Source organism: Myripristis murdjan, chromosome 6, assembly GCF_902150065.1.
Source record: "Myripristis murdjan chromosome 6, fMyrMur1.1, whole genome shotgun sequence".
In the NCBI taxonomy this organism is placed as follows: Eukaryota; Metazoa; Chordata; class Actinopteri; order Holocentriformes; family Holocentridae; genus Myripristis; species Myripristis murdjan.
The window spans coordinates 18,394,256-18,409,415 of record NC_043985.1 but is presented as its reverse complement, the minus strand read 5'-3'; the positions used below and the strand labels follow the sequence as shown (position 1 = coordinate 18,409,415).

At 41.4% G+C, this 15,160-nt stretch overlaps 1 protein-coding gene across 1 annotated transcript; it reads left to right on the top strand.

Moving 5' to 3' along the window:
* Positions 1 to 1,475: 1,475 nt before the first annotated feature.
* map2k1 (mitogen-activated protein kinase kinase 1) lies at positions 1,476 to 15,153 on the top strand. The gene is made up of 11 exons (XM_030053964.1): positions 1,476 to 1,751; positions 9,421 to 9,631; positions 11,204 to 11,350; positions 12,058 to 12,135; positions 12,321 to 12,372; positions 12,807 to 12,931; positions 13,240 to 13,447; positions 13,682 to 13,746; positions 13,902 to 13,960; positions 14,478 to 14,523; positions 14,607 to 15,153. Exons 1-11 carry the CDS (start codon positions 1,669 to 1,671, stop codon positions 14,718 to 14,720), a joined length of 1,188 nt encoding a protein of 395 aa, XP_029909824.1. The 5' UTR covers positions 1,476 to 1,668; the 3' UTR covers positions 14,721 to 15,153.
* The last annotated feature ends 7 nt before the right edge of the window (positions 15,154 to 15,160 follow it).

The window sequence follows — 15,160 nt, the reverse complement described above, 5'->3', positions numbered from 1 at the left end:
GAAGCTGAGAAAAAGTTTAATTTGGTTAACTATGTGACATGGCAAGGGCATATCTTGAAAATTAAATGGGAACAGCCATGACATTTGGAAAGCACATTCATGCTACCCAGACAATGAACCCTGTCAGCTTTGTTGACCTTGTGACCTTTCCTCTGGCGCCACCCTCAGGCCAAAATGTATAAACCCCATGGGCCCACCAGGCTACTTGCCTTCCCTTGAAATGCACCAAGCCAACATAGCACCATTAATGGCGGCCCAATGCTTGGTAATCAGCTGAAAGCTAAGTGGTTTACAAAGACATGAAGGTAACCCCATCTAGAACATACTATGTGATTAAAATTAATTTTGAAGCAAAAACTATGGTCAGATGTGACTTATTCAAGAAGAAAGGAATACTGTACTATCTAAATCAGATTGGGAATATTACTTCTACATATTGAATGTGGACAAGATTAGTGGACAAAATTAAATTAATTTGATTTCATACTGGCCTATCTTATATATTCTGACAAAAAGACTTTAATAAGATTAATGACGAGACTGTCTGTAACTTGTACTTGTAATGAATTGACTGACGTTCTTACAGTGGGTGTCTCTGAAATGCTGAGAGCCATAAACATTTATTTGCAGATCATTTAGAGAAGGCTGAGGAAATACCTAATGCAGTACTTTTTGCATAATGGTCCTTTGGCCTTGAGGGAATATATATGGGATGACACATCAACAACTAAATAAATAAATATAATTACCCATTCATGCAGATATGCATTCATTCACACAATAACTATATAGCATGCTTCCTGGATGGCTGGCCATGGACTGTGTTGTTCAAGGCCAGTGTTGTACATGTGTTCCTGCTGTTACCTTCAGTCAGAGCTTGTGCGTGGGTTAGCTGAAAAATTGAGTGGACAACAGAAAAGAAAAGGTTTTATGGTCCCATGGTGGTCCTGTAGGCATTTCAGTACACAGTTTTATACTAAATTATGATGGACAACAGTTTGTTTTGTCACATGGGAGATGGGGAAAAGCAGGGATTCGAAACTCAATCAGCATTTATTTCTTTCGACACCGCCCACAGATGCATACTTGCAGGATTATAGTATTTTTCTATTCATGTTAGATATTATTCTAACCATAATATCAGACTGGAATTCAATTAAGGTTTAGTTTCTTTTAATGGGGTGTAACAAGATATAATTTTGAGGCACATGATCATAGGCCTCTTATCCAGGAGGGTGGGGTTTTATATTGTATGGCTGAGATATTGTTCTTCGTTATTTTATGGGGGCAAAAAAATGATCAAAAAATAGTGGTGACACGAGCAGCCGATTGCCTCTATTTCCTCAGTGGCTGAATGGTTACAGTGTAGCTATACCGTAAATCACCGATAGGGGGAGCACTGCCCCAAGCGCAGCCATGCTGTCCGGAAGACGAATGTAAATATTTTTGTGACGTACCATCCCCGAATCATTCACATCCACCCATTAAGAAGATCTGTGCTGTCTGTCAGGGGCACTTCTAGCTCAAGACAACATTATCCAGTTACTTCTTCTCAGCCATATTCGTGTTAATAGTCCGGGCTTGTCTGATCTGAGCTCGCTGGTCAGGTTTACATCCAAATTGCTCACCCTTGTGCGTTTTCACAGCAGATTGTTTCTTGTGTTCAACATGCAGAAGAGGAGGAAGCCAGAGCCGATCCAACTCAACCCGATTCCCGATGGAAACACCATAAATGGCACCGGAGCCACAGAGTGAGTGAGGATGTTCATCAGTACTTAGATTGATGTACAGTGAATGTCGTTATTGCCTCTCTGATTTATCAGTTATGATAGGATAATATTCCGTGCGCCAAGGCTCATGACTATTCAGTGGTAACATTATTCTCTAGCCTGCACGAAGTTATTTCCAAGTATCTAATCTGATGTTATTCTCCTACATTGTGTGTGTGTGTGTGTGTGTGTGTGTGTGTGTGTGTGTGTGTGTGTGTGTGTGTGTGTGTGTGTGTGTGTGTGTGTGTGTTCATGTTATGGATCAGCTGCACACCAATGTGTGAGCTGCATGTAGGTGATTTAAGGTCAATATCTGGGCTGCTCCAAACTTAAGAATTCAAATATCAAATGTAGCAGTATCAACCATATTTATTTTTTTTAATGCAAAACATTTTCACAAGTTAAATTTTGTGACTGCATCCCAACAGAGATTATGTAAACACAGCAGGACTGCAGCTTCATATCATCTTATTGGTGGCTTTGATGTCGACGTCCTTGCCTCCCTCTCCTGGCCTTGCACTGTGTAGAAAGTGATTAGTCAGAGGTTGACCTTTGCAGGGGGGTCCAGCATATTTAAAACTGTTTTGGTGTGTGGAGGATGTTGTGTGAAGGCCTGCTTGCACCACTGTCTGAAGAAAGCACAATAATGGAGATATTAAATTGTTGTGACACCGTGCTCTAGTTCTGAGTTCATCGTGAACAGCAGAGCCAAGCCTGCAGTCTCTTGTGCAGGATTTCTAGAGATATGAATTACATAACATGCCATCTCGTGTGTGTGTGTGTGTGTGTGTGTGTGTGTGTGTGCGTGCGCGTGTGTGTGTGTTTTCTCACGAGGTCATCTCCTGCACATCTGAAGGCAATGCGCCATTCTGGTCTTCTGCAGTGTATGATTTAGTATCTGTAAAATCAAGTGAAATAGGCTTCATTCAAGTCCTTGCAGAGTTCTGGATTAAACGTGTATAAGCGGCCGCTCTCAGCAGCGTAACATGTTACTTCAAATTCAGAGGCAGATATTAATGACATCACTAATGACACCAGCTGATACTTGGTAGGTCTTGCTACAGATCTGCTACAGATATACAGATAATATAGATGTAGATAATACAGTGACTATTCAATAAAAAGTACAGCATTATTTTCTATGTTCAATGTAGGCACTATTTTTCTTGATAGTGCGGTTACTATTCTGTCGTAAGTAAAGTGATGAGCCTGTGCACAGATACCTATGCTTGGAGTTTGCAGTTTAACAATTAACTGTATTATTTGTATTTTGTTGTAAGTGAGAAACACAACACTATATCGATACTCTAGCCCCTTTTTATCAACAGGTTATGTATTGTTTATCCAATTCATTTCCATATAATATTACATTTTGGTGCACTGTGTTAGGGAAGCGTATTGTGCTATTTCAGTTTACACAATTGGAATGGGGATTTTTAATTCAGTTTTTGAGGCAGTTTGTCACCAGTTTTATCCTTTAACTTGTTCTATATTTTATTAGTCTATCCAGTTGTTTGCAGTAGATTGTATTTTAAAGCTACATTAAGCAATATTACATGATTTTATGTTTATGGTAAAATGAGCCCCACCATAAAATTTACAGCCAGGCTGTTGTTATTTCTTGGTTTGAGCTCTCTAAATTTCTATATTGGCCCAAATAAGCTCTTCCATGGGAAAAAAAAAGTTTATTCAGAGCAGCTTACCTTGCAGCTGAATGTCTGCAGCTTCACCACGTTTTCGAATTGGAGGTCAGAAACAAAATAATCCAAGTAATCCAGCCAGAGCCATTCATCATTTCCATCCTCATTTTTTTTTTTTTTTGCCTTAATTTTCAATTATGTAGAAGCGATCTACTATGAAGCTGTATCATGATACGTATTGTATGATGGAGTCATTGCTATAATTATGCTTAATTTGAACACAATTTTTTAACATTGAATTTAATTTTAATTACATTTTTCCTATCAGAAATTGGTATTATTGTTATTGTTAGTTTTTATTAAAGAAAAGATGAATAAATGGATAAATATAGTTGATGGTAGTGGGTGGGCCATTTCTCCAGGACACTTAATCTGCATAATCAAAATCACGTCAGTAAATATTAAAAATAAACTAATCGCCTTATATTAAGCAGCATTCTGCTTTTTTGCTTGAAGGTCAAGATGGTGCCAAATGTTAACTCATGTATGGTAGGTGATGAGGACTTTGGTTTTATTCAATAGTCTCTTTTGTGCATGACATAATGCTTGGCTGGAGTAGAGTGCATTCCTTTTGCTGCTGGGCAGGCTGTGACGGGCCGAGCGGCAGCAAACACCAGGAACTCTGATTCAGGGCTTTGGAAGCCTCATCTTGGAAGACACGCTCTGGAATCCCTCTTCCCGGCATGCCTGCAACGGGAAGTCTCAACTTTTGTCTGTGTGTGTGTGTTTGTGTGTGTGTATATGTGTGTGTGCGTGCATGTGTGCAAGAGGGGGCTTAGTCTAATTCCTCTCCCTGGCCCAGTACAATGCTGCTGTACTGTGGCAGCCAACCGGACAGAGTTAGACTGACATATTGCTGACAGAATACCCATGGACTCTGGTTTGAGTTAGCCCTCTTTCCAATAAAAGCCAGTTTTATCTGGATGTGTAACTCTGAGTCTGAAAAAAAGTGAAATAAGCACTTACACTGTATGGACAAAAGTACTGGGCCACCTACACATTACACCCACAGGAGCTTTTATGAGATCCCACTTTAAATCCATAGACATTAATATGGAGTTCCCCCCTTTGCAGCTAGAACAGCTTCTCTTCTGTGAAGGCTTTCTACAAATTTTGGAATGTGTCTGTGGGAATTTTTGCCCGCTCATCCAGAAGAACATTTGTGAGGTCAGACACTGATGCTGGACAGTCGGCCTGGCTCACAATCTCTGTTCTAGTTCATCCCAAAGGTGTTGGATGGGGTTGAGGTCAGGGCTCTGTGTGGAGCCATTCAGGTTCTTCCACACCAAACTCAGCCAGCCATGCCTTTATGGAGCTGCTTTGTGCACTGGGGCTCAGTCATGCTGGAAGCAGAGAATTGTCCAAAATGTCTTGGTAAGCTGAAGCATTAAGATTTCCCTTCACTGGAACTAAGGAGCTGAGGCCAACCCCAGAAAAACAAGCCCTTAGCATTATCCCTCCTCCACCAAACCTTACAGTTGGTACAATGCAGTCAGGTAGGGAACGTTTTCCTGGCATTCACCAAACACAGACTCGTCCATCAGACCACCAGATAGAGAAGCGTGATTGGTTGCTCCACAGAACACGTTTCCATCACTCCAGAGTCCAGTGACGGTGTGCTTTACACCGCTCCATCCAACACTTGGCGTTGTGTTTTGGTGATGTAAGGCTTGCATGTGGCTGCTCGGCCATGGAAACCCCTGCCATGAAGCTCCCAGCACACAGTTTTTGTGCTGATGTTAATGCCAGAGGAAGTTTGGAGCTCCGCAGTTATTGAATCAGCAGAGTGTTGGCCACTTTTATGCACTATGTGCCTCAGCGACCACACTCTGTAACTTTACATGGTCTGCTACTTGGTGGCTGAGTTGCTGTGGTTTCTGAACACTTTCACTTTGTAATAATACCACTTACAGCTGATGGTGGAATATCTAGGTAAGGAAGAAACTTCACAAACTGACTTGTTGCAATCGTGGCATCCTATTAAATTACTATTACAGTGCCACACTCAAATTCAGTGACCTCTTTAGAACAAGCCATTCTTTCACAAATGTTTTTAAAGGCAGACTGCATGGCGAGGTGCTTGATTTTATAAACCTTAGGCAATGGGACTGAATGAAACACCTGAATTCAGTGATTAAGAGGTGTGGCCCAATACTTTTGTCCATATAGTGTATAATTTGATGGTTGAGTGTACATGGTTCTCTTTGTCAGAATGACTATCTGACTCTGTGCTTATCATTTCTGGTCAGTTTAGTCTAAATGGTCCTTGAGTATTATGCCACCTAGCAATGCAAAGCACTCAACATTATGATATAGCAAGCTGATGAGTTAATTACACAGTTTCCTGATTTTTTATGAGCTGGAAACACCATTAAATATGTCCCACTTTAGTGCTGAAATAATTGGTTGATTAATTGATTAGTCAATCAACAGAAAATGAATAGACTATAATTTTGATAACTGATTAATCATTTAATATTTATAAAGTGAAATTACCCAACATTGGCTATTTACAGTTACAATTAAAATAATGTTTAGCTGCAGCCCTACCCCCCTCAAGTAACACTCCTCTACCTTGCTAAGTAGCCTGTGTGATGGGGCTTTTAGGGCAGCTGGGAGCAATGTGCCACATGGATGCTAATGGTACCATAGATGCTTTTCAGTCTCCAGTAAAGACTTTCCTACCCAGCAGGATCACGGTCTCAATTACTTTGCAGGTGGTAGAGCCAAATCCATTAAAACTGGATAGAAGGGTTGCCCAACATATACCCTATAGGGGTGAACTGAATGTCTAGACCAACAATAAATTCAACATTGGAGTGGTTAGTCCACCAAAATTCCTGAGTCTCTGAGCAGCTCCAGGGCATGTGGACTGAACTCATCATTGCACCCCCAGTGTGTAGACTTATCTACCAACCCAACTTTGTATAAAGCCCAGATGTATAAATGAATAAACTGGATTTATGTTTTAAAACTTGGATCAGCCCTATATGTAATTCTCTTGACATCTTTTCCTCATTCGTAAGTAGTCTACCTCTTTCAGTGTCTACAAATAATACATTCAGGTCTGTTTCTCATGATGATTTAAGAGCTGACCAACTGGCATCTGAACCTGCAAATATCATGGAATAATAATCACATGCTCCATGGCCAATCCCGAAATGCTTTGTGCATGCTGAAGAGTGTCAGTCAGGCAGGCCAAATGTTTGAACCAGCAGATGTCTCAGTTGAAAACATCCCAACATTGATTGTATGGTGTTTCAAACATCTTTGTGTATCTGCAAAGATTTCAGTATGTCCTTATATTAGGCAGTAGGTCTCATATAATTGTGATACGCTTAAGGAACCAAAAGTTGGAATAGTAATTTATTCATAGAGCTTGGGATTTAAACGAATCCCTGCAGACCGGTTAAGCTAGAGGTTGAATTTAAAGATCTGAGCTACTTTTCCTTTGTATGTAATATAATATGATGGGTATGAATAATTGGGTATGGATATCAAAATGTACCTAGATCAGGTTAGACAGACGAGCCGGGTGGTTATGTCCAGGTATTTAATACCACACCTTAGCAAGGTAACGCTGCCTGAATGAGAATGAGATTTTGAGCCTGTAGGATGTAGGAAGAGCCTCAGATTTCATCCAGTTTGTCTCATAAACTGGTTGTAAAGAGAACATGTCGGTTGTTTCCAGTGTAGATGAATGCAGATTCCGTGTAGATGAGTTTAACCTAATCAGTTGCGGACCTTTTAATGATTCAAAACATTGTGCAACTGTGAAAAGATATTGCCATGTCATGTGAGAGCTGTTCTCAGTGGCCCACATAAACCCACCAATCTGTCATTATTGTCAGAGGAGGAGCACGAGCAAATAAAACCGACCTGGTCTGAATGGAGAGGTTGTAATTTTGTCCGGGCAGTTTGCTATAATCTTCTATGAGATCATGCTATCAAAGGCCAGACTTGGACCTGCAATGTTTAAGGTCTAGGGGGTCATTTCAGGTTCAGAGTGTTGTGGGTTTTTGTGTGTAAATATGATTTTTAATTCACATAACCATGGAATGTTTTTTTTTTCTTTCCATATTGAAACACATAAGATGTGCACTGATGGATAACAGGCTCAGCTATTCCCCAGAAACATGATTTGGTTGCTGATAATGCGTAATGGGAACATCAGTGGCAGTGTTCCTCTGTGACTTGTCATCAGTCCTCGCTATTCTAGCTGGACTAAACACAGACGCACAAGGGAATAACAAGGAAATCATATAATGATTAACCACTACTGCAGCGTAGTTTCTAGAGCTCACTACTCATTGGTCCCTGTTGCTATATCCTATCTTACCACAATGGAATGTGCACTTGTTTGTGATACACTCAGGTATGTATGCCAGTAGCCAAAGCTCAGCATGCCTTTAGGCTTGCATGGACTTATGTATGCTTAAAGTGATGTCTGCCTCTGTTCAGTCAGAACATCGGGCTGTACATATAGTGAGTTTCTTCTGTTCAGGTCTGCAGGGTGTCCTTGGACATTGTGTGGATGATGGAACACAAAAGGCCAGAGTCGTGCTCACTTCCTTATGCAGTTGGAAGTAAGGCTGTGCTGCTCAGCTATTGTAGTCCCTCCCACACGTTGTGTATAGTGTGTGCCTTGCTGCTCCTCTCTTCACTATCTCCAGCCTCTTCCACCTCCAGCTCTTGTCGTCAAAACGCCCACACCACCCACAGCCCCCTCAAACTCAGCACCTCGTCTCCATGGATATGCAGGCCTGTTGTCAAAAATAACACCACTTAACCCTCTCTTTGCCGCATGTGGTTGAGCCGTGCTGAGAGCAGCATCCTGCCCTGCTCTACCTGCTCTTCAGCGAGTCATGATTAAGTATAAATACAGAAAAAAAGCATAATGACCACTGTGCTTGAACAAAACAATACTATCACCACCACATGAGCATATTATGATGCAAGTATAGAAAACCAGCACTCACACTGATGAAAATCAGATTGTGCCTCTCAGTAGCTGAAGAGGCAAGACCTTACAGCAACTCACAGTCCTTTCAGAACAGATATGCTTGCTGGCATATCAAGTATATTGACAGTTATTCAATTGGGACATGCTTGTGTTACATTCATTTGCAGCATAAACCATTGGATGAAACATCTCCGCAGAAATGTGATTCCCATTTTACCATATTTATCCTCAATCAAGTTTGATTTTACAATATTTAATGAAAAGACATCTACAGTCACAGGGATGTTTAACACACAAGATCAGCTTACTGATCTTACTACAAATCAACTGTTTGACCAACTCATTATTTGCTTGAGAAATGACATGATGATTCATTGATCTTTAAATAAATAGTTCATGTTAAAAGTTAAGAATGGTATTGTGTTAATATGCTCTGGGAGAATGGAGGAGATCTGTGGGAGGAGAAGGAAAGGATGAAGAACAGCAGGTCAGATGAGTTCATTTCACAAATGACTTCTAAAGGAAATGCATTGCCATGACAACAGCGCCAGGGGAGAGGCATCGGTGCTCAGAGGAACTCCCAGCTTCCTCGCATTGGGATCTGGGGAAGGAACATTGAAGCACACGCCCATACAGCCCTCACTGTCCGCCAGCCTGCTCTTTTGGTTGGTGATCATATTCCTAAGGGCATAAATATTAGTTATCACACACCAAGCTAATGTGTATGCTGTGAGTTCTTAATGATATAATGAAATATCCTGATTCAGTTTGCTGTGTCTCTTGAGGGAAAAGACAAAACCTGTGTGTGAATAGCACTTATAATCTCACTTAAGTCCAAAATGTATACCTTGTATTTAGGGAACACTATTTAATACATGGATCGCTCATCTCTTTCTCTCTCTCTCTCTCTCTCTCTCTCTCTCTCTCTCTCTCTCTCTCTCTCTCTCTCTCTCTCTCTCTCTCTCTCTCTTGTCTTCCGCTTTGTAAGAACAAACTTGGAGGCACTGCAGAAGAAACTGGAGGAGCTGGAGCTGGATGAGCAGCAGCGGAAACGCCTGGAGGCCTTCCTGACACAGAAGCAGAAGGTGGGGGAGCTGAAGGACGATGACTTTGAGAAGATCTGTGAGCTGGGCGCAGGCAACGGAGGAGTTGTCTTCAAGGTCTCTCACCGACCCTCCGGTCTCATCATGGCTAGGAAGGTAAACTGTGACAGCAGTGCCTGGTTGCACTTAAAGCTCTGGTAAAGGCATTAAGAAAAAGCAGTTCACTGGCCTCTACTCCCTGGGTTCCTGAGTATATTGTAATTACATAACTCTTTGCAGTTCTTTTGCTTCAGCCAGCCTCAGTCAGGCTGGCTGAGAGCTGCCCTGAGTTCCACCCTGAGTTCCACCCTGAGTTCTCTTCCCCAGTATCTCAGACGGGCATTGATTTTTATAGGCATCATCACTGTTTTTAGAGGCTGTGGTCAGAAATGTACACTATACAGGCAAAAGTACTGGACCACACGTCTTCATCATTGAACTCGGGTGTTTGATTCAGTTCCATTGCCACAGTTGTATAAAATCAAGCACCTACCCATGCAGTCTGCCCTTACAAACATTTGAGAAAGAATGGCTCGTTCTAAAGAGCTCAATGAATTCCAGTGTGATACTGTAATAGTAATGTAATGGGATGCCACCATTGCAACAAGTCAGTTCGTGAAATCTCCTCCCTCATATTATTATAGTAGTGAAAGTAGTGAAAACGTGTTCTGTGGAGTGATGAATCACACTTCTCTATCTGGAAGTCTGGTGGATGGATCTGGGTTTGGCCAGGAGAATATTACCTGCCTGGCTGTATTGTGCCAACTGTAAAGTTTGGTGCAGGAGGGATAACGCTATGGGCTTGTTTTCCTGGGGTTGGCCTTGGCCCCTTAGTTCCAGTGAAGGGAAATCTTAATACTTCAGCTCACCAAGACATTTTGGACAAATTTATGCTTCCAACTTTGTGGGGACCATTTGGGGAAGGCCCTTTTCTGTTCCAGCATGACTGTACCCCAGTGCACAAAGCAAGCTCCATAAACGCATGTTTGGGTGAGTTTGGTGTGGAAGAACTTGACTGGCCCGCACAGAGCCCTGATCTCAACCCCATTCAATACCTTTAGGATGAACTAGAACAGAGATTGTGAGCCAGGCCCTCTTGTCCAACATCAGCGTCTGAGTGCACAAATGCTCTTCTGGATGAACAGGCCAAAATTCCCACAGACACACACCAAAATCTTGTAGAAAGCCTTCCCAGAAGAGTGGAAGCTGTTCTAGCTGCAAAAGGGGGGCTGACTCCATATTAATGCCTATAGATTTATAATGGGATATCATAATAGCTCCTGTAGCTGAAATGTGTAGGTGGCCCAGTACTTTTGTCCATCACTGCCTTTTTGTTCTCCACTCATCTCAAATTTATTGTGCACACAGTGAAAGTTGGGTTAGAGTTGTGGTATAAAAATGGTCATCACTGCAAACTAATAGTCAGTATTTGGCTTCCCATGCTTGGCTGACAAGATTCAAATGCATATCAAAGGTGCAACAGTATGAAAAAATATTGAACAACACGTGTCCCATATGATATTTCTGTGAATGTAACCTTGAGCATGGTTGAATGCATGTGTCACAATGATTCATGCAGCTCTCCTTCAGTGAGTGCATGCATCTCAAATCCTTGTGTGCGTGTGTGTGTGTGCAAATGTGAGACTGTGAATGCCAAAAGGTCATGACCTCATGTCTCATCTGTTCTAGCTGATCCACCTGGAGATCAAACCAGCCATCAGGAACCAGATCATTAGAGAACTGCAGGTGCTACATGAGTGTAACTCCCCCTATATTGTGGGCTTTTATGGGGCCTTCTACAGTGATGGAGAAATCAGTATCTGCATGGAGCATATGGTAAGACTTGTCAAATGTGTTGTGTTTGTCGGTGATTCTACCATACATTCTCTCAGAGTACTGTGTTACAGATCATGCCATAGTTAGCTGATATGTGTATTTTCCATGGATGAACTGAAATAAATTCACTTTACATTTCATACCTGTCATTTTGAATCTCAAAGAGCCATACAGTCATTCCATAGAAGGGATGTCACAAGAACTGATTCTTAGGTAGCAAGTAAACATCCAAATTTTTAGAATGTGCTTGCTTGTTTAGTATCATTATTATCAGCACACTTTGATACCTCACTCTGTAACTCTGTTTTTTTTTTTTAATCTTTTTATTATAATGCCGCCTTAACATGTATGTTTATATACTGCAATAGTTAGTATTATAATACTAAGTATGAATACTTATAATAGTTGCAGTCAGCCATGCAGGGCTGTAAATCAACATGAGAGCACATAGTCACATCAGTGTATTTATTGGTGCAGCAGGACATTTCATAGTTTGTTTAATTCTAAATGAGCATTTTGTTGAGCTGCTAAGGCTGCAGGTGAGTGTGCACTTGTAACTGATTTCTGTTTTCCACGTGGTATCAAATCAGGTATTGAGAATTATGGGACATTTCTGGTATTGGTATAAACTAGCCACCAGAATTCTGGTGTCTTGACATTCGTTTTACAGTAGATCCTCTCCTTCTGTCCTTCCCTGCTTGCTGTAGGATGGCGGCTCCCTGGATCAGTCTCTGAAGAAAGCAGGCAAGATCCCAGAGCAGATCCTTGGCAAAGTCAGCATTGCTGTGGGTAGCTCCAACACCTCTCCCACCAGATAAATGCAGTGCCATGACGTTAAAGCTATATTTGCATGTTTTTTTGGCTACCAAACAGGGCAGATAATTGATGCATGTGCACTATCGTGTTTCTTCTCCAGTTCACAATAATCCATGTGCATACTATGCTGATATATAATTATCTATCTTTCCAGGTCATTAAAGGGCTCTCCTACCTGAGAGAGAAACACAAGATCATGCACAGAGGTTAATCACTATTTTATTCACTGAAAGATGTTACAAATAACATAACGAAGAGGGCTTTATCCTCTCTTTACAAGCCCTTTATGTAACTGGTTACCACTCTTTGGTTATGCAACACTCAAAACTACTGTTTGCTTAAAATAACTAGAGAGACACTGATTTTGTCACTTACGCTGCAGTTGAGGCACAATGAGTGAAACACGCTAAGTTACAATGAATGTGAGATGTTTTGCTGTTTATAGAGGCATTGACTGAACCTCACTATCATTCAACTCCCCATATCGGATGGATAGGCTACACTTGAAATAAAAAATCTGTCTGGCAAACACTGGACACACAATGACCCTCTAGAAGAAATTTCTTTCTGCGGCGCTGACTGTTGCCTCTTGAACTCTTGCCCAAAGTGTTCTCCTGAATACAGCACATCTTTCTTTCAGATGTCAAGCCCTCTAACATCTTAGTGAATTCCCGTGGTGAGATCAAGCTGTGTGACTTTGGAGTGAGCGGACAGCTCATTGACTCCATGGCCAATTCCTTTGTGGGCACTCGCTCATACATGTCTGTGAGTTCACATGCACACATTACTCTTCTCTTTCCCCGCTGCACTCACTCACATAATTCTGACATTGTGCAACACTGAATTATAATGGTCCAGCATGCAGGTGGTGCACGACTATTTGTCATGTATCTGCATCTCCGTAAATGTAATGAATCTCAGATTTGCACATACATTAATGAAATTTTACCAGCATTTTACTTGGGTTATATTAACGGCAATTTGTCTGTAAATTTCTACCACTACTGTTATTATTATTATAATTATAAGCAATCGTAATGGTTGTAGTAATGTCATTTCATGTGTTTGTGCAGCCGGAGCGCTTGCAGGGTACCCATTACTCCGTTCAGTCAGACATCTGGAGTATGGGTCTGTCCCTGGTGGAAATGGCCATTGGACGCTTCCCCATCCCACCGCCTGATGCTAAGGAACTGGAACAGATCTTTGGCTTCCCAGTGGAGGGGGAAGCTGCCTCCAGTGAGTCCTCTCCAAAGCCACGGCCCCCTGGGCGACCAGGCAGCTGTAAGTCTGGGACGACACTGCTTCACCTTATCTTTTAGCAGACGAGCTCTTTAAATTACACTTGCTTTACTACTGACTAAAATAATTTGAAATGAACCCCCAAGCTTTGCTCAATTAATCATCATAAAGTGAAAACTTGTATTGCTCACCTTGAGTGATGCTTCCCACAGAAGCTCAGAGTAAAATATGACTGAATCAGGATGCTGTTATGAAAACTACTTTCTTCCCTTCTAGCGTACGGTCCAGACAGCAGACCTCCAATGGCTATATTTGAGCTGCTTGACTACATAGTCAATGAGGTGTGTGGATGTCCCTGCTTAATTTCCATGTGTTTGTTTGAGACTGTGAACTGAATTGTAAATGCATTTTGCTGATGCCTTTGCCTGCCTGTCTGCAATTTCATCACCCATAATGTTTGACTATTCAGTGTTGAATGAACTATCTTATTTTTCAGCCCCCGCCTAAGCTGCCTGGGATATTTGGTTCTGAGTTTCAAGACTTTGTGAATAAATGGTATGTATTTCATTGTTATTGACCATGTTACTGCTCTGCTCTAGCACCCTATTGAACACACCTGGTGAGCTTACGTTGTTTGACTTGGAGCTCAGGTGGCTTCTCCTTCCCCTATTCTTGATAAAATTTTGAATTTTTCCTTGTGCACAGAGGGTCTTAAGATTAGTGGTGCTGGGTAGTTTTAAGTTAGGGTTTGAAGGATGGTTATGCCCTGTTATGCCTCTTCAACACGCTGCTTTGTGTCTTGAATTTTGCTGAGTTTCATTTAGTTACATCAGTTTGTTCTATGAATGATTAGACTCAGTCTTTAAGACCCTTGAGATAAGCTTGTGATAAAGGGGTACATTAAAAAACATGTAATCACATCAATGGTCCAAACATTTTCAGTGCAGTACATGCAGTCATGTGTAAAGACAAGCAAGGCTCTGTATCAACAATGTGTCTGCTCATCCTAAGTTGTAATGCCACCTGGTGGTATCGTTCTGCAATTATAAAACGTTGAACCTCTCCATTACAGTTTGATAAAGAATCCAGCAGAGAGAGCGGACTTGAAACAGTTGATGGTAGGTGCACACGTTTACATTTCTCAGTTTCTAATGATTCCCGGTCCTATTGAGATGGGTTACATTTGTCCCTTTGTGCTTAGGTGCATTCGTTTATCAAACAGTCTGAAGCAGAAGAGGTGGACTTTGCTGGCTGGTTGTGTAGCACCATTGGACTAAATCAGCCTGTGACCCCCACCCATGGCACAGGCATGTGAGACCTGCTGTTTGTCTACGCGCCACACACAACCTGACCATTTCAACCGCTCTGCCAGAACCAGCTTCCACTCAAGGTCCTCCTGATAACTGGATTTGTATTATGGGAGAAAGGTATCCATTTCTACGAGTTTCAGTAGTTACTGGATCAAAAGTTGTGCAATCACTAGTTGTATATTTAGTATACAAACTTATATGCCAAGTGAAATTAACTATGTATTGAACAATTCTTTGGGCTATAATTGCAGGCCTGCCTGAAAGCCATTTTTTCTAATGATCAAATATTGAATTGTGACAAATGCTGCTCAACTCATTTGCTTGGTATTCTCATTATTGCCCGATGTGCTTTTACAGTTCCCTGGAGATAAGATTATTTGCTAGCATTTGTGAAATATGTTGTTATCAAAGTCTTGTGAATTAAAATTTTGAATGACAGGAGTGA